The 19971-nt window shown below is 41.4% G+C and overlaps 1 protein-coding gene across 9 annotated transcripts in view; it reads right to left on the bottom strand.

The window, feature by feature from the left end:
• Window positions 1-200: 200 nt before the first annotated feature.
• LOC139561888 (adhesion G protein-coupled receptor L3-like) overlaps window positions 201-19971 on the bottom strand; it is a 336416-nt gene continuing 316645 nt past the window's right edge. For 3 of the 9 annotated variants that reach the window (XM_071379279.1, XM_071379282.1, XM_071379280.1), the window contains 6 exons: window positions 12420-12588; window positions 11896-12021; window positions 10665-10761; window positions 6286-6414; window positions 4713-4730; window positions 201-3004 (listed from right to left, as the gene is read on the bottom strand). In XM_071379279.1, the coding sequence (XP_071235380.1) occupies window positions 1995-3004; window positions 4713-4730; window positions 6286-6414; window positions 10665-10761; window positions 11896-12021; window positions 12420-12588 (1549 nt within the window). In that variant the 3' untranslated portion in view covers window positions 201-1994. Of the gene's footprint in view, window positions 3005-4681; window positions 4731-6285; window positions 6415-10664; window positions 10762-11895; window positions 12022-12419; window positions 12589-19971 lie in introns of all 9 variants that reach the window. The other 6 variants (XM_071379284.1, XM_071379285.1, XM_071379286.1 and 3 more) reach the window with 5 other exon arrangements.

Genomic DNA, 19971 nt, shown 5'->3' with positions numbered 1-19971 from the left:
TTGTTATCCCACATATACAGAGTACATTATACCAGCAGTGACACATTGTCATTTATTGTGTTCATGAAATAGCTGAATCTATTGAGATATTTTCGAAACTGAGCTCAAACAACACTATCTTTACAAGGAAGGCCTTGCTTTGCCTTTTGGAGTAATAGCAATGTAAACCCCACAAAAAAACACAAAACCTTTGCGATAACTACGTGGTAAATCTTAATCAGTAATTTATTTGTTGGCAAACAAGTTTCACTGTTACAACAAATATTAGTTATGAGGTCATTCAACTTGGAAACCCATACAAAAATGAATAAATTAAAAGCCATAATCATACTCATAATAAAAACTACTCTGTGCTGCTGAGTTCTTTACCTCCATTTATCACTGTATTTTGTCATTTGAACAAACAAATAAATATATTTCCAGTTGTTTTTCCTCACTCAAAGTTCTGTTTTGTAGTGCTTATTGATATTCAATTTGTTCTCTTTCTCTCTGAGGAGCACCTGTCTCTTAACTGATGAGGAAAGAAATAGCTTCCTCTCTGAGAAGCACCTGTCTCTTAACTGATGAGGAAAGAAATAGCTTCCTCTCTGAGAAGCGCCTGTCTCTTAACTGATGAGGAAAGAAATAGCTTCCTCTCTGAGAAGCACCTGTCTCTTAACTGATGAGGAAAGAAATAGCTTCCTCTCTGAGAAGCGCCTGTCTCTTAACTGATGAGGAAAGAAATAGCTTCCTCTCTGAGAAGCACCTCTCTCTTAACTGATGAGGAAAGAAAATAGCTTTCTCTCTGAGAAGCACCTGTCTCTTAACTGATGAGGAAAGAAAATAGCTTTCTCTCTGAGAAGCACCTGTCTCTTAACTGATGAGGAAAGAAAATAGCTTTCTCTCTGAGAAGCACCTGTCTCTTAACTGATGAGGAAAGAAAATAGCTTTCTCTCTGCAGGCCAACTCTTGGCTAACTTTTCTGACACTTCTACGGCGGGTGAACCAGAATTCTCTTTCTATCCACACAGTGAAGAAATAATCAAACTGTAAAATAAAGATGGTTTGGAAAACATTGGTGGTTACACCGCTATGTACGCTAATAAGTGTTTTGTTATTTTTTTTTGGTGTTATTTAGTTTTGTTGCTTTGTTTTGTTGTTTCTTGAAAAAAATGAAAAGGCTAAATAATGCTCAAGACCAGCACAACAGAAAGGAAATGCTCTGAACCAACTACATTTACAGAGACAAAGGTTTGGGTGGAACAAAAATTATACTATTATGTGCAATGCTAGTATCTGTACATTTACATAGAAATACCTCAGAATTCTCTGTTATTAGTTTTTTTCCTCCATCTTCTTCAACAGTTATTATTGTTACGACAAAAGGAAAAAAACAAGAAAACCAAAAATATGCTGTAAAGCACGTGATTTAAATTCCTTCATTGTTCAAAATCTGTTTCGTCGAACTTGCAGGAACACTTCAGCACAAAATGTGCTGCAAAATCACCAGAGGAAGAACCCCCCTTAAAAAGCCAGTATGGATACAGAAGTATAATAAAATAGTCTTATTCTTGATTTGTTCCGATTTTAACTCTACACATCAACTAGTAGCAGAACGTTTTTTGGGTCCGTTTGTAGTTCCTTTGGACTGTCAAAATACATTTCAGAGCCCGAGATCCAGCTGTCCCGAGTGTTCATCTCCCCTCCCACTGAGAGAAAACACATCAATCCAATACAAGGTTCGGCATCTCGCAAAAAAAGTGAAATGCACATCAATAGATTTCTCCAACATCTAACCGAGTCGAGTCATATTATCCACAAAACATAACAGTTTCAATATTCTGTTTGCTGTCAGTATTGAGACAGGCATCAGTTTCGCTTTTCAAATTCGGGACACGGAGTAAAAAAAAAAAAAAAACAGGGGAACGCGTAGGGCGAAGGGGAGGCGGAAAAAAGCAGGAACCACGGCAATAAGGAATTGGGGCGAATGGGTCAGGGGGGTTGGGTCTGTAGGCCTATAGGCTGGTGACCAGGTGCGAGGGCTCCTGGGTGGCCTCTTCAGGGGGCAGATCCTCCTTGTTGGGGGGCACGATGAACCCGTCACTGCTGCCCCTCCCCAGCTGGTAGTAGGAGTGCAGCTGGTGCAGGTGGTTACGTGAGCCCAGGTTGGGCATGCTCTTGTAGTAGACATCGTCCTGGCTGGTCTCTGGGCTCTTGCCCTCTGCCGGTAGGCCCTCTCCTGCATCTTTATCAGCAAGGGGGGCAGTGGTGGTGCCGTTAGCTGTGGTATCCGGAAGGCCTGCCAGCACGGGCATGCTGGTGTAGAGGGAGTCCCTGGGGTGGTGTAGGTGGTGGGGGTGGGAGCTGGGCGAAGTGGGCTCCACGTCTTGGGTGTTCTCGTTGGTGAGCAGGGGGAAGAAGCTCTCACTGTTTTCCTGCGGGATCCGCCGGCGGGACGAGGACGAGGTGGTGGTGGCCGAGGAGAAGGCTGGGTGGTGGTGGTGGGGGAGCGGAGGCTGATGCGGCAGGCCCTGGTTGTGGAGGTGGTTGTGGTGGAGGTTGTCCACGGGCGGCAGAAATGGTGGTCTCTGGGGCAGAAGAGGGGCGTTGGACTCCTCCCGAATCAACTCCAGGCCCAGACCCTCATCGTGGAGGTGTGGAGGGAAGGAAGACTGATCATCCAAACCCAGCGCCACATTCATCCCCATCCCCCCCATCCCTACACCCATCCCCATACCCCCCAGACTAACATCCTTGCCTCCGTTGCTCACGTTGTTCACCAGCTTGTTCATGAGGTTGCGGTTTTGCTCGTGGTTGTTCAGGTAGGAAGGGATGTAATTGGAGGTCAGCTCTTTCAGGATCTTCTTCTCCAGCGTGGTCTCCTTGTGGTTGTAGCCCCGGTCGATGATCTGGACACAGTCGCTCATGTACTCGGCACTGGCGATGCTGTAGCTGTTGCCGTGGTTACCATTCAGTGGTAGAGTATCCATGACACTTGCATCCCGGGCATTGTTCAGGATTCCCTCTGGGGAACAAAGAGGAAAAGAGGAGAGAAGCTCATATGAGAGGGACGGAAGTAGCGGTCGCTCATTAGAACGGCTAAATGTCAGCCGCTTGGACGTGGTCATGCACACATTAGGCCCGCCAAAACTATCTCCTTTCTTTTAATGTGAGGGGCAACCTTCAGGGTGGCTCACAGATTGTGATATCTAGGCTTAGGTCAACACTCTTTCACTTGATTTTTGTGTTGTGTACATATGGTATGTTCACAAACTGCAAGATGGTCGAAATGCTTTAACGTAGTCAGTCAATACTAGATACACTTACCTTTACTCAAGCGACACACACAAGTACTCAAGTACTTGTAATGCAATCTACATTTCTATCATGATCCTCTCTGTTTGGCTTGTGTTGTGATGTAGTCGGGAATAACTTTGTCCAAACATGAGAACATTTACATGTGTGACAATTGACAACATGTACGCTTTAACAACAAACCACAGCCATGCATTTCCTTTTAACAGTGAGATACACTACCTACAGCTCCGTCTATACATTTGGACCCCAGTCATATTAACCCCTATTTAAAGGTACATTCAGCAATATGCCATATTCATTCACCGGGGGCAATTTCCTGCCTACAGCCATCAACAAAAACAAAATGTAGGCGCAATCTTGAATTGTGTTGTTTTTTATTCCTGTTAGCATGATGATGTCATACTGCTGAGTCTACCTTTAAGAAAGCGTAATCTTTAAATGGATTTGTCCATAGACTAATGTAGAAAGAAAGTTAATGGTAAACTTAATGACTCCACAATGATAAATATAGGCCATAGAGGACATGGTGATAAGGGGTCAACTTTACAGTTATACATTAGGAAAATACTTTCTGTTCTCTCATGCAGAGAAAGTATGGATGTTTTATATTCAAAATGTCCATGGTGTCTTATAGGGATACGTCAATGCAAATTTGGGAAATGTCAACTATTTAAAATGTGTTTGAAAGAGGAACGTCTAGAGTTAAGCCTTCCACCTCATTTTTTTGTTGTTGCAAAAACTGTATGTAGGTTTGACCTTTGTTTTCTGCAAAGTGCAGTTCAACTTGTATTAATGTAAAATAGTAACATATGACGGTGGTGACCAAGTTCCAAGATAGGCATTGGATTTTGATTGGCCAACATCTGAGATTAATTAAATCTCTTAGGACCAGGAGCATGCTGGCTACTTTGGCCAATTTAATCTTACATTATGGATTACAATGTCAGCTATACAGGATGATAATATCTTATCAGAAAAGGCTGGTGGGAGGTATAGGAGGAAAGGCTCATTGTAATGACTGGAATAAATGGAACGGTATTAAAAACATCAGACATATGGAAACCACATTTGACTCGGTTCCATTAATTCCATTCCAGCCATTACAATGAGCCTGTCCTCCTATACCTCCCACCAGCCTCCTCTGGATCTTATTATATCAAATGGATGCTCCTTGGGGCTGATCGATTTGCAGAAGACATCAAGTTCTTTCAAGGCATCTCCTTTGTGAATATATTTGATGGACATTCTCCAGAAGTGGTTGATTATTTCAGAGGAGCGTCTGACATTTTGAATAGTTCATTTCTACTTCCAAATAAGATGATTGTTTTCTCATTCCCCTTTTGTCAGCATAGAGTGAAAAGAAAGTAAAGCTAAGGTCAATTACATTTGGTAAGCAATGTTTAGTTTGACCATACTTGTCTCTCTGTAGGGGTCTTATTGACAGCATGAGGAAAAGGGAAGACAAAGAAAAAACACAAGTAAGCATAACAGTAACAGGTAGAAGAGACGTTCACACAGGCTTGATGATGCGTCCAGAAATGACCTCCCGTGTGTGATGTCACCATGCGTATTTGATAACACTTTCTTAGAAACTATAACCAGAGTATATTCAAGGGGGGAAGATGAGTTTACATATATGATGTACACTATTAATATTGTTATTACATTACATTACATGCTAGTAATCTCCATTGCCAACAAACACTTGTGCACATGCCCCTATCACTCCCATAGATTTTTGGTAAGCGGTGGCTAAAGTTAAGCTAACATTTGAAGTGGCTGTTTATAGAAAACCAAACCATGGATTTCAGTTTCTCCTGGCCCATAGACTACTTTCCGGGTGAGAAATCACCTGACAACACGTTGTAAAGTCCTACACTTCCCCTTTAACTTTGCAGCTCACGTTAAAATTGCACCTATAGCAACCTACATGCATTTCCTGTGGTAACATTTGAGCAATTCTACTATAATCAGCAATATTTGAACAGTTATATCCTACTGACATGCCAAAGTCATGATAGTACTATTTGGACGGGTTCATCATTGATACAGTAATTGGCTCTGCTGGTGTTACTCCATAAAACTCCTATTTGACAGTTAAGTCTTGAAAGACGATAACAGCCATTTCAGCAGTATTGATATGACTGTTATATATATATATCACATTTTCAGACACAATTTGCCTGACATGTACTTTTAATATATTGGACAGCTTTGGTAGAAAAATCTCTCGTTTTGTGCATTATTTTTAATGAACTGCAAAACTGCAGTATTGTAGTGCATTGATGTTGTTTTTTGCTGGTTGGGCAAACATACTGCTTTACAGATTTTGAGGTTCATAAGTACCAATGGGATACTGGCCCTTTACATAATTAGGAAGGTTCAGGCGGCTTACATTTAGTGTCATAAAAATTGCCAACATCATGTTGTCTTATTGGAAAGGAGCCCGGAGGTAGAAAAGTTTTGTTTATGCTACTTCATTAGTAGCTCACCTTCTGTGTTTTTTTTTTATATTAGAATCATTGATTGGGAGCACTAACAGAACAAGGATGTTCATTCAACAATCTACCAGCAACATTTTGAAGTTGCAGTGCACACAGCAAGCTTCATGGACAACCACAGCAAGCTTCATGGACAACCACAGCAAGCTTCATGGACAACAGTGCAGCAAAACATCAAACGACTGGTGGTGTTTTCAGCTCCCAATTGGCGTGCTGACGTCCCTTCCCAATAGTTTTGGTTTGTTGCACCATTTCACCACACCGCATTATGCATGCCAGGCAAGTGAGGCACATGAATGAGTTTGGAGTGTGACAAAATAATTAGTGACGGAATGGCATGCCCCAATGGGAAGCCACCATATGCCCCCTCCCGCCAAAAGCCTCCAGCAGGTCTTTTGGGGACAAACGCAGATTTTTGTAGCAAAAAGGTAATGTCTAGCGACGTTCCAGCGACATTCATGAAGGAATGAAAAGAAGGCTGGCACACCTTGCATGTTGTACATGCCCACTGACGGGTTGTTATAGACGGCAGATTCCCCGAGCAATGTGTTATAGGGATTGTTAGTGCCATGGGGACGGAGGAGTGCGTTAGTTATAAGATGGTTAGCCATTGCCCCTGGAGCAGCCAGACAGAGACAGAGGGAGATAGAGAGGGAAGTAGAGGGAGGGAGAGAGAGAGGGAAGTAGAGGGAGAGAGAGAGGGAAGTAGAGGGAGAGAGAGAGAACATATGTATCAGTCAGGCAGACGCAGCCGAGGCAATGACAGCAGTACACATTCACACGATCATTAAGGGCGAGTTGTTAAACAGTTGGGCTACAGACGTAGCAAAGCTTGAAACAGACATGATCATGGTTTATCACGACGGCAGCAGTGAGGTGGGTCAATGAGGACTCTGCTTATTCAATGGGATAAACGTCCATTTAGCATTGTTAGAATTGGTGTGCTCACATTCAAGAGGTAGAATTGTAGGGGGGGGTCCCAAATTGACCATCTCATTATACAAATGCTTTTGAGCTGAATGTTGTTTTACCCCCCTCCCAATTCCACCCCATGTACAAGGTACAGATGCTAGCTGACAGTGTGCAACAGTACATACATAGACATTGTTTTGAAGCATAGACATACACAAAACGAAGACATAACACTTCAATAACATACCTGAACATAACATGGTCAAATTACCACTCTACAGTATAGAACATGTTAACTCCATTTGAATTGAAGAAGGATGTTATGAAAGCTTTTGGCAGGTAACATTTCCCGGGTTACTGTATTACGTTGTGTAAATGGTCTACATCTTCCATGCAATTTGTCCAGTAAAATATTGCCTTCACTTCTTGGCATTCATCTTTCCCATAGACAATTCCCTGGCAGAAATACCCTCAAATAAAACTTCCTCATGGATGGTAAGTGCCATTACAGTGCTGATTGTAGTCCCTCCGCAGTCCCTTTTGCCCTGTACCACATCTTTCTACTTTACTTTGTTTTAACAAAAGTGAAGGTTTGTGTGAAAATAGAGGCTCCGATTCTACTTGTCTAATCGTCACGCCGGACTATGCGGCGGTGACTGATGCCTTTGCCCGTGGGACTCATCTGTTCCCAGATCAGTTCTAAATAAACGTTCAACTTTGAGCAATGTGACTAAATGTATCTAGACTAGAAGATAACACAATTTCTATGAATGAGGAGGTAGTTTGGATGTGTGTTGAATGCCGCACAGCAGTTAGTGAAGAAAAAACAGACTGGCTTTTTGGGGAAATTGCAACATTTTGTGAAATATTGAAATATTGTGAGTTACGGTATCCAGTTGAACAAATCTGGAATAAGCTCCTGTTTATATGTTATGTTCAAATTGCCGAAACATCTAAGAGTATGTTTTCTCTCTTCAGATTCAGAGCACATAATATGATATTATTGAGATCCTAACATGCGCTCTATTACATACACACTGCACACTTGAATGGGGTACCAATGACTATATAAATATCTTCCCCCCCAAAAAAATTCAGCAGAGGCGGAAATGCATGCCAATTAGTTCTGCCGACGAGGGACACTGTTCTCTCGCAGTGCTCTGAATCTGTCAGAGCCAGGAAGAGAGAGAGATAGAGAGAGAGAGAGAAAGAAAGGAAGGAGACAAACCGGTTCTCTAATGACCGATAACTCTGGCCTTGTACATACAGTGCCAGGGAATATCTGTGTGTCTCGATTCTACGCCTGAAGCAATTCTGAACGGAGAGGTAGAGGAATCAAGGAAATGGCAAGAGTTGGAAGATGTGTGACTAATTATGATAGTTAACTTTGAAGATTGTGTACAGCTCCGTTACGCATACTGTACTAAGCGCATAACGCACTGACATAATGATAACATGTTCGGAATGGGCTAACAGTTACAGTATGTGTAATTTGGCCAGCAAGGGCATAATGGGAATGGTACAGAGGGGAAACTTCTGTTATGTGTGACTGCAGGCAATATTCTGTAGCTGTGCTATTGTCTTAGAACATGTATTATTGACTAGAATTTGAACCTAAATCAGTTTCCTGTTGGGTTGTCTACTCCTCTGACCACACAGCAAAGCATGGACAAAATGGCCGACGTTATAATTGCCCAAAGGACGACAACAAAAAAGTCCAATCAGTTATCCAGTTGAATAACTTCGCCAAGTGAGTTTTAAGAGGCAAATCATTTTATGAATATATCATTGCAGGAGTATCTTCAACTCCAACAATCACGTCGATGCATCGGAACAGAATCACAATATCCCAATTTACTCAACTAAACTCATAATTTAGACTTCATTTGCATACATTGTTTGATGTGGCTATTAATATGGATGTATGTATCCATTAGGTTATAATTTCCATTTGATATAATCACTTTGTGCTCATTTCTTGTTTCTGTTGCTTCTCTTATTCTGAAGCCTTCCAAAAATACCAGCCTAATTTGAAATTATAAACAGCTCCTCCCCACCCTCTGTTGGTTCCCCCACTTATGGGGTCTGTGTTTGATATATTGGACCATTTCCAAATCATGAATGCGGGGATAAATTAAACAAGTCGAGGCTATCAAGATGATTGCATGCGTACCTCTCAAGAGGAGATACGTATGGAGTCAGCAACAGTTATGCAGAGACTGAGGCAAGGTACTGAATATTGAGTTGAGGAAGGACTAGCAGGGAGAGATGTCTGCTCTTCCACACATACTGTAATTCCATAATAACATTGCAGAGAAGAGCAAGGAGAAGGTTTGTGATGTGTAAGACGCTTCAGAACATGATGCGTTATCCTGCGCCAGACTGAAAATGCACCTGTGCAGACTTAGTGTTTATTCTCACGCCTTATACATCAGACCTGACGCGTTTCAACACCTTAAGCTGAAAACGTGTTAATTAATTCACTCCGCTCTTCCTGGTCTTAGTGATATATCTACGGCAGTGTCTTCTAGGCCTGCCCACCCCACTGAGCTCCACTCCTTTCTCTCTCTCCCTCCCCCAGCTAAGAGCCAACATCTTGGGATGGCGCTCGTCGCTGAGTGCCTAATTATTGAGATCTCGACACTTCCTCTCACCGTCGAACATCCATCCATCATCTAAACTGCGTATTAGTGTCCGGGTTGAGAGGGAGAGGCGAGCAGATTTAGAGAGTGAGGTAGTGGCAGGGACTCAACCCCTCCATCAAGGGACCCAATGTCTGGAGACGAGTCATCCCTGAGAAATGTCAGGGGGGTGGCATCATCATCTAGTGCAGATATGGTCTAGGAGGATTATATAATGCCTCTGACACTCAGACCTCAGAGTCCGCACTAGACATGTGTATTTATTTGGACCGCTATCCAATGCGCTATTGTGTATTTCCATGATTGTTTTGGGAGATAATTGTCATCATATAATGAAATTGGGAGATAATTGTCATCATATAATGAAATTGGGAGATAAGCGTTTGTGGATGGTTCAACTTATTTTTAAAGAACAAAGCAATTACCATTACTTTCTTGGTTTCGCACTTTGTTGGTTGACAGCTATCATGAAGACGGGTATAGCATTTACAAATAGTCCTGCCTCAAATTAATATTTTGCTCTTGTCCAACTGCTTTTTGGTTAGGCAAATTAAATCATGCTTTGAGCAATTCATATTGGCATTTACTTTGGTTCTTGGTTCCATCAGGTGCAAAATCCACCCTTTTAAAACAAATTAAAAGTTTCTTCATTTGATAAATTAGCACATACACTAACTGCATTATCACATTGAAAAGCTTCATTATTTTACAAAAGTCAAGGTCATTTAGGATGAGTTGCTATTTGAATAAAGTAAGAGATGAATACTTTTTTATTAACAGCAGGACAACTTTCTATACGAGCAGGTAAGTGGGAGATTAATGACTCATCTTAAAAAACTAAAACATATTCATCCAACTCTTTCCCTATACTAGTTATGTCACAAGTCACAGAGTCACATCTCTTGTCAAGTGTGAGAACAACCCATAGGCTAATATGCTGACTTGAAGGATCGCATATTTCACAGTCAGGACCCTGGATGAGCATAACGCGGGAATCTCCAACTCCAGCCCTAGCGAGCTACTGTGTGTGTGTGATTTTGGTCCAGCCCAGCACTAACACACCTGATTCAAACAATCACGGTCCAGACAGAAGACCATTATTCGTCAATCATTCCAAACAGGTGTCTTTGTGCGGAGGTGGAACAAAAGCACCCATAAGCTCTTCAGGACCCAACACGAAATCCTTCCGCTTTTGTCACAAAGGCAATTTTTCCCTTCTTCCTCCACATCACAGAGCGTTGAAAACCTAAAGGAGAGGCTAGTGGGTTGCGGCGCGTTCAAGCATGTGCGGCGCAAATTGACTGAATATTACCTCTGTTCAACGACGCTGAGCTGTTGATGTCGCCGGTTATGAAAGACGACTCTGACTGTTTCCTGACTGTGTCGTTCCACATCCGACGGATCCGGCTCTGCAGAGGGGGAACAACACAACTAACACATCAGTGGGGTTTTGTAACGGTAATGGAATCAGTGCTCAAAGGTGGCTTCCACTTAGGATTTATACAGTCTGTCTTGGGTGTGTGCAGCAACATCAACCATTAAAAACACACCTCAACTCTGTGATGCTTACATTCATTCAGACCTCTTGTTGCTGAAGACGTACACAGTACATTACTGTAGTCTTTGTTACTGTGTTTTTCTGTAAGGCTTTGTAAAGGTTTGACTTCCACAACTCACAATAGTGTTATCACAATTGAGTCATTGCTACTGTTATTGCTACCTCTCGTTGCTGTTATTGCTAAGTTTCACTGGTGTTATTGCTACCTCTCATAACTCTACACTGCTGTAAAAGTCAAGGCCATGTTCAAGTGTACAAGTGCTTGTGGGAGCAGACTTGCCTTCAAATAGCATTTACAGTATTCCGATACTTTAATCGTTTGATCGAGCCTGCCTGCAGTAAAAGCATGGGCAGGGTTTGCACTTTTGGGACTATCCCATTGGTTCCATTGAGATATGCAGGCTCAATCAAGCACAGCTTAAGTCTTTGAGAGAAAAAATTATAATTCTATTTCAGCCCAGCACTGTGTGGGAGTTGGGTTGATCAGTGTCCATATTTCAAAGGTCTCACTTCCAACTTTCATTTAGAGAGAGAACCTTACCTCCCTAACCACCCAGAGCCCACCGGTTTACGATCTACTTTGCTAATTACACGTTCATTTAAAAGCCTCCGAGTTGCCGATAAATTACAGCGTGTTTACGACCGCTTCCGTTCACATGCGGTTGATGGCAAAGACTCGGCGTAGCGGTTAGCCGTTGTGTCAATGTGCTGCTATATGTAATTAAAAGGTTCATTATGGACGCTGAAACCAGCTTCCGTCGTGAAGGGGTGATGGTGTGCCGTAGACTATTTGCATGATTCATAAATGTATTGTTCACAACTTATTAATTAACATTGACCATTTATTAAATATAATAAATGGGCTACAATGAACTTTCCGGTCAACATCAGCAGATAGAATTAAGTAAAAATCTATATCAGATATGCTCGTACTCAACCAAATACATTGCCATTTGAAAGAGGTGAGAGGAGAGGCGCTACCTACCTGTGAACCTGTGGAATATCGCCCTGGTGGGCGGGATGCTGAGCTCTTCCCAGAGCCAATGGAACTCTCCACACTCTTGCCACTGCAGCAGTGGGTACGCAGACACTTTCCGTACTCTTTACGCACCTGTGAACCACACACACATACATATTCCCATTCAGACGCAAAAAAACAAACAACTTTTTGGTGATACTGTGAGAAAATGAATAATGTAGTTAATAACTACAATACTTTCTAGCTTGCTACATGGGAATAAGCCATGTCATGTAATATTGTGAGCTAACCACTTTGCATTTCATGTGTGGTTTGAGAAGCTGACTAAAGCTCATACAGCAAACTAATACAGGGGCATATATATCAAGCTACTCAGAGTCAGAGTGGTGAATTAAGATCAGTTTAGCCTTTAGATCACAAAGAATAAGATTACATGGACAGGACGGGACCTGATCCTAGATCAGCACTCCTTCTCTGAGACGCTTTGTGAATACAGTCCCTGAACCACAAGGTTAGAGTAAAACACACACCTTCTTCTGGAGGACACAGTGGAAGATGAAGATGAACATGCCCTGCAGGGAGTTGAAGATGGTGAAGAGGTAGGCCATGATGACCGTGCTCTCGTTGACGTACATCAGGCCGAAGGCCCATGTCAGGCCCAGCAGACAGAGCAGCGCTATGGCCCCAATCACCCACGATCTGGAAGCAGAAAGAGACAACGTCAAGACAACGGCAACATTCTGAACGTTCTCAGAACTGCTAGAGAAGTAACAACTCAACTTGAATACTTGTGAAAAGATACGTGCCTTCGATTTTTGTAGTCTGTAATTTCCTAAAGAAATGTATGTGAACTATCACAAACTATCACCAGTGATGATTGTGGACTAGGGCCCGCATTCTGTCTGACAGATCCCTGTGCATACATATACTGTAGCTGATGGTAAAAATCTAACTATGTAAATATGTAATTGTCCCAGGAAGCTACAGGTGGAAACGCACAAACAAGGTCTAAGTTTGGTTTCGAGACCAGATACAGGAGCGGTGACTTTTAAGTCAACCAAGCCTCTGAGGTGGTCTGAAGTGGTGACTGTTCTCAGACTTCCCACTTAGCATTCTGTCGGCAGTGCACAACTCGGAAGGACCATCGCGACTACCTGTTTACTGAAGCACAACAAAAAAACGACATTTAAAAACAAACGTTTAGCTATCTTGGTCTGTGAACATACAGATGAACCAAAAAGAGAAGAGAAACGCAGGTAAAAATAAATGTCCACCAGACAGACAAAAGTACAAATCTAGATGAAGGGAAGGAGGGAGGAGAGAAACGAAGCGGAAAATCGACAGAGTGAAATTAAATTGAATCATGTGTTGGCCATTGGTGATCGCCTGCTCCTTGGGGACACCTATCATTTTTCTCTCGCTCGCCTTCTTTCAAGAGTTGAACACATTATTCATCAATTACATGACAGACCATCAGATAGTGTACTCTTTAAAATTAGAAAATGGGAGAGAGAGACTATTACTACACCAGGAACAGTGGAAAACTCAAGGTAACTGTCCAATATTAAAATAGTACTTGGTGTATAATTAATAGATAGACAATAGGCGATACAGTTTGTATGACCTCGGGGCTAGCAGGTATGGAATAATCACTGGAAGACAAATGAATATATGTAAACACAGTATCTTGAATGTGGTGCCCGAGGGTTGTCCCAAAAGCCTTGACAAATAACGAAGCTCTGAATAATTATGCTAGTATAAACAGAAATACCAGTGCACTTCAAATCAATTCATTGATGAAAACAATGACTTTTTTTCAAAGCTTAAATTGCACAGTGCATGACTACTTCTCCCGTGGCAAACTGGGAGATTTGTTTCAGCGTTCTGAGATTACTTCACCAGAAGCGTACCCATTTAAGCTAATATTGAACAAATGTGAGGTATGGGTGAGTATTCCTTCCCTACGACTTGACGGAGAGCTTCACCAAACATTTGCTAAAGGCATGTGGTGGTATAAACATTACTCATTACTTTGTTATGATGAAATGTATGGATAATGAAGATGGTGTGTCATGAATGGATGACCTGTCCATTTTACTCTTACTTGATCTCAGGTTCGTAATCCTCATAGCTGACAGGAAGAATATAAAGAAATGAAAAACAAAATGAAATCAATAACCAAACAAAACTCCAAAGCAAATATTCCAATAATATGATTTTGAATGACACAATATAGTAATAGGAGAGGGCGACAGACACACAAACATAAAGACAAACAGGAAATATTACTCAAAACAAAATGGCTCATCAAATAAAGTACTATATTGATTACATCCAATAGTCTTGAAGCCAGAATCCTCTTACTCTCACTCACTCGAATTTTGCGAGTCAGTTACAGGTGCTAGACGTAATTATCTTCTTCACAAGCGTCTCCACCCCTCAATAAAAACGGGAGGTCCTAGCATTTCGCCTCAATCGTCTGTAATAAATGGGCCAGGTGCGATAGCAAAAATAAATGATTTATGAAATTATTGGGGCCAACCATTAAACATAATATTCCCAGGTCTATCTTAATGACCTGTTGGGAGAGGCACTTCATCAAGCTGATTGCCCCCTCAGGTAGACACAACGAGGGTGGAAAAAAAATAAGAGGGAAATATTGACCTGGAACTAGGGCAATATTGCAGAGGGATGGGCGACAAACAGTGGGGGACGGGGGGTAGATAGAGATGCCTAAGGACATAATAGAAGTATCAGGGCGGTCAGGATATGAAGAGGTTATTTTTCATATCTTCCTTGGTTTGTATCTGGTCACCTTTGCTTTTCACTAAGAATTGAGGATGATAGTTATTTTGCCGTGAGGGCTATCTTGGAAAAATCTGGTTCAAGGTAGCAGATATCCTCAACAACCATCATTTCCTCCTGTTCTCACTCACTCACTCTGGAAATGTTCAAAATACTGTATGAACTGTATATGAAGAATTTGGACAGGTATACGTGTCATTTCAAATTGCCTGTCAAAAATGCATAATACATATACAGTGGGGAGAACAAGTATTTGATACACTGCCGATTTTGCAGGTTTTCCTACTTACAAAGCATGTAGAGGTCTGTAATTTTTATCATAGGTACACTTCAACTGTGAGAGACGAAATCTAAAACAAAAATCCAGAAAATCACATTGTATGATTTTTAAGTAATTAATTTGCATTTTATTACATGACATAAGTATTTGATCACCTACCAACCAGTAAGAATTCCGGCTCTCACAGACCTGTTAGTTTTTCTTTAAGAAGCCCTCCTGTTCTCCACTCATTACCTGTATTAACTGCACCTGTTTGAACTCGTTACCTGTATAAAAGACACCTGTCCACACACTCAATCAAACAGACTCCAACCTCTCCACAATGGCCAAGACCAGAGAGCTGTGTAAGGACATCAGGGATAAAATTGTAGACCTGCACAAGGCTGGGATGGGCTACAGGACAATAGGCAAGCAGCTTGGTGAGAAGGCAACAACTGTTGGCGCAATTATTAGAAAATGGAAGAAGTTCAAGATGACGGTCAATCACCCTCGGTCTGGAGCTCCATGCAAGATCTCACCTCGTGGGGCATCAATGATCATGAGGAAGGTGAGGGATCAGCCCAGAACTACACAGCAGGACCTGGTCAATGACCTGAAGAGAGCTGGGACCACAGTCTCAAAGAAAACCATTAGTAACACACTACGCCATCATGGATTAAAATCCTGCAGCGCATGCAAGGTCCCCCTGCTCAAGCCAGCGCATGTCCAGGCCCGTCTGAAGTTTGCCAATGACCATCTGGATGATCCAGAGGAGGAATAGGAGAAGGTCGTGTGGTCTGATGAGACAAAAATAGAGCTTTTTGGTCTAAACTCCACTCGCCGTGTTTGGAGGAAGAAGGATGATGAGTACAACCCCAAGAACCCATCCCAACCGTGAAGCATGGAGGTGGAAACATCATTCTTTGGGGATGCTTTTCTGCAAAGGGGTCAGGACGAATGCACCGTATTGAGGGGAGGATGGATGGGGCCATGTATCGCAAGATCTTGGCCAACAACCTCCTTCCCTCAGTAAGAGCATTGAAGATGGGTCGTGGCTGGGTCTTCCAGCATGACAACGAAACGAAACACACAGCCAGGGCAACTAAGGAGTGGCTCCGTAAGAAGCATCTCAAGGTCCTGGAGTGGTCTAGCCAGTCTCCAGACCTGAACCCAATAGAAAATCTTTGGAGGGAGCTGAAAGTCCGTATTGCCCAGCGACAGCCCCGAAACCTGAAGGATCTGGGGAAGGTCTGTATGGAGGAGTGGGCCAAAATCCCTGCTGCAGTGTGTGCAAACATGGTCAAGAACTACAGGAAACGTATGAGCTCTGTAATTGCAAACAAAGGTTTCTGTACCAAATATTAAGTTCTGCTTTTCTGATGTATCAAATACTTATGTCATGCAATAAAATGCAAATTAATTATTTAAAAATCACACAATGTGATTTTCTGGATTTTTGTTTTAGATTCCGTCTCTCACAGTTGAAGTGTACCTATGATAAAAATTACAGACCTCTACATGCTTTGTAAGTAGGAAAACCTGCAAAATCGGCAGTGTATCAAATACTTGTTCTCCCCACTGTACATAATAGCATATACTCAAGATTTTTTTTTACATGCAACAATTTCAAAGATTTTACTGAGTTACAGGTCATATGAAGAAATCAGTCAATTGAAATAAATACATTAGACCCTAATCTACGAATTTTACACGTGTGGGTATAGATATGCATCTGTTGGACACAGATGCCTTAAAATGTTATTTATATTTTTGTGCATTCAAATTTGCTTTCGACAAAATTTGAGCGAAATGTGCATATGGAACATTTCTGGGATCTTTTATTTCAGCTCATGAAACATGGCACCAACACTTTACATGTTGCATTTATATTTTTGTTCAGTGCATATTTCTGCATTAGAATTATATATTTTTTTTTACTAAGTTGAGAAACTCTCCTAATTAACCCCCCTAATTAACCCCCTACCACTTTCAGTCCTACAGAGCTGGGCCCATTTCCCAAAGCTGAAGTGGCTCCCGTAGAGCCGGTGAATAGCCTCGCAATGATGCCACTCAAGCATCACGCTGAATGGTTCCACCACAGCAAAAACAGCACTTGTGCGCTTTCACCGGAAAAACGAGGGGAAAGTGCTGATTGTGTTAATAGTCGGGTAGAAATATCAAAAATGAAAATAAATTGAGGAGCAAAGTGTTCCAGTCCAAAACAACCACATTAAATTGGCACCAATTTCCTTTTTGAAAAGAGACAAATTAGTCAATTCTGAGAGGTGATATGCATTTCAAATGGCTTGAGATCCCATTATAGCTCATTGCAATTGGTCAATTGAGTCGACTTTCACCTCAGCATAAAGGAGTCTCATTGACAAGTTGAAAGGAAATAGGAAATGCTGTTATCTACTCAGCAGGATGCCAGTGGTTTAACTAAAGGTTTGTGTACAAAGAAATGTCAATGACATTTTGAATCCATCATACCATCTTAATTTGCATATTCCTTCAGGGTCTATTGTAGGGGAATTCTCAACAAGTAGACACTTCATTCACCATGAAGCATATACAGGACACGTCTACTCACAGTGATTTTTAAGTCATTAAAGAGACGTGTCATGAACAATTTTCAGTACACATTTCTACGTTTCTCAGCACCTTGTGGACTACAGTCATTAACGCTCAGCAAGTTCCCAAAAATAGGGTTCGACAAAGTTTGGTAAAAGTTTGCGTAAGAGAGGAAAACAACATCCAATTTGTGCCAAAGGAAAAAACAAAGCTAAATCGTACAGAGCACAAAGTATAATGGGGTCAAATACAACAGGTTACGCCAACGCAGCACTCACAACACATATCGGATGAGGAATTGACACGGGAAAGAGTCTTTGTCTATCGGGAAAGGCAATGGGGACCAAACACAATACAGAGCGAGCCCTAATAGTGTAGTCCTCTGTAGAAACATGTGGCATCTTACCAGTGCCATTCCACAATAAGAATTCCATCATAAAAACGATAGCTAACATGAGGAAGAAAATATAAAAGACAAAAGATAAGAGTTAAAAGACAAAAACTCAATAAGGCAAAGCATAGCATGCGGTGTTAATCAAAAGAAGAGAAACTGAGTGAAATGAAGTCAATAGTGCAGAGAAAGAGAGAAAAAACACGGAACATTAATTTTAAAAAAAGCAACGTGATGACATCTGAACATAAAGTGTGACATCAAACGATGAACACCACCAAATATAAGAAAAAGATAAAAGAAATGTCCTACTAAATTATGACCTAGCAGGAGTCTGGACCGAATATAAAATATGTCCCTCAATCTTACAATCCAGTAGACTGTTTTCTTCAAAATCAAAACGCTCACTGTATCAGACTAAAAAACAAACCATTATTTTCATCATCAAACAATTTGATTATTAGTAGCAGGCTAAATTGTTAGCAGTGGCCTAAATTATTTACAACTTTAAGATTTGAAACTGATGCAGTCCATTCAAAGCAACCAATAGTGTGGTCAAAATAGCAGTAGGCCTATTTGTTTTGTATCATATTTGTTTTCATTGTCACAGCTGCCATTTTGGACATAGCCATTTGGAATGAGATATTGTACATACATCTAGAGGTAGGTCTATCAGACGTCAGAGCTGAGAGAGAAGGGGTCATGACCGTTATGTTGTGGTCTGAGAGACCAGAGGTGAGGTTTCTGATTGGCCAAGGGAGGCAAGTGTGCCAAATCATATGATAGAGAGAACTCTCCACAGAGAAATATATCCTCTCCACAGACAAACAAGGCAATGCATCTCAAAGAAATAATCTCTATAGCTCATTCACAGTATTTTTAGATTACATCTCCCTTGATAAATAGCTAGGGGAAGTTCAAAAACTGTACTTACTATATTTTGAGATGTAAACAATGTGTTACTAATAACTGATCAAATCATCCAATTATAAAAAATGGTATGCTTACATTTCTCCATAGTTACATTTAAAGCCACTCAGTTGGTGACTATCAACTCAATAACCTGTTCAAAGTCAGGTCGCAATATCAAAAGCTGTGTCAACAGTGTTAGCACTAACACGGATGACACTCACAACTAGGGCTGTTGTGGTGGCCCCTGTTACCGCCACACCGGCAGTCATGAGTCATGACCACAATAAAATTCCATGTGACCTTTGAGTCGCTGTAATAGCACTTTCTAAGGTGATGATTCATTCAAAACAGCCATACACATAGATCTTATGCATAGGCTTTATAAACCCCCAAATAATAATCATTGTGATTATGCTTTATACAATACATAGCCTAGGCATGTCAGAAAAAACTAAACTGATTTAAGATGTCATTGGTACATAATTGGTCTAGCTTATACTCCAAAATTAAACAAATTAGAGTAATTACCTTTGAGTGTGGACTGTATTATCATGCATGCTGGATGGACTGGTTACCTTATGCTACACTACAAAATGTATATCCATGTGTCTGGGAGATAATGTATAGCCCTAGGTGATCCTGTTGGCTCATTGATTGTGCAGGGCTGATTACAGTTAGCCTACAACTAGTGAATTTGAATTTAGGGCATTTTTTCTATTGTCATAATTAATTGGGTGACACTTTACGTTTAGTTATAGAGAATCTCTCACCACCATGCGTTACCATCTCCTACGCTCTCTCCTTTATTCTTTTCTCGAGCACGCAGACAGGCTGTCAACAGCTTAGTGAAACATGTTTATTGTGAAAACATGTCACTATCGATGTTCTTGAACAGATTTCACTTGGTTTCCCAGATTAAGCACTGTGTAGCTACAGGAACAAGGTTGGAGAGGCCATGGTATACAGAGTTTGGGCTGAATATCACCTGTCGGGGCAGCGAGAACATGCTCCTCAAACAATAGATGAGTGAAATTAGTGTTCTTAAATGTATTTCCCAGCTGTTCATATTAAACTCCTGCTCCTCCACTATAAAACCAAAGTACAGTAGCCAACAAAACGGACCGGTGGGAAAGCTACAGTAGCA

This window comes from Salvelinus alpinus, chromosome 31 (genome assembly GCF_045679555.1).
Source record: "Salvelinus alpinus chromosome 31, SLU_Salpinus.1, whole genome shotgun sequence".
Taxonomy (NCBI): domain Eukaryota; kingdom Metazoa; phylum Chordata; class Actinopteri; order Salmoniformes; family Salmonidae; genus Salvelinus; species Salvelinus alpinus.
This window is presented reverse-complemented; position numbering and strand designations above follow the sequence as displayed.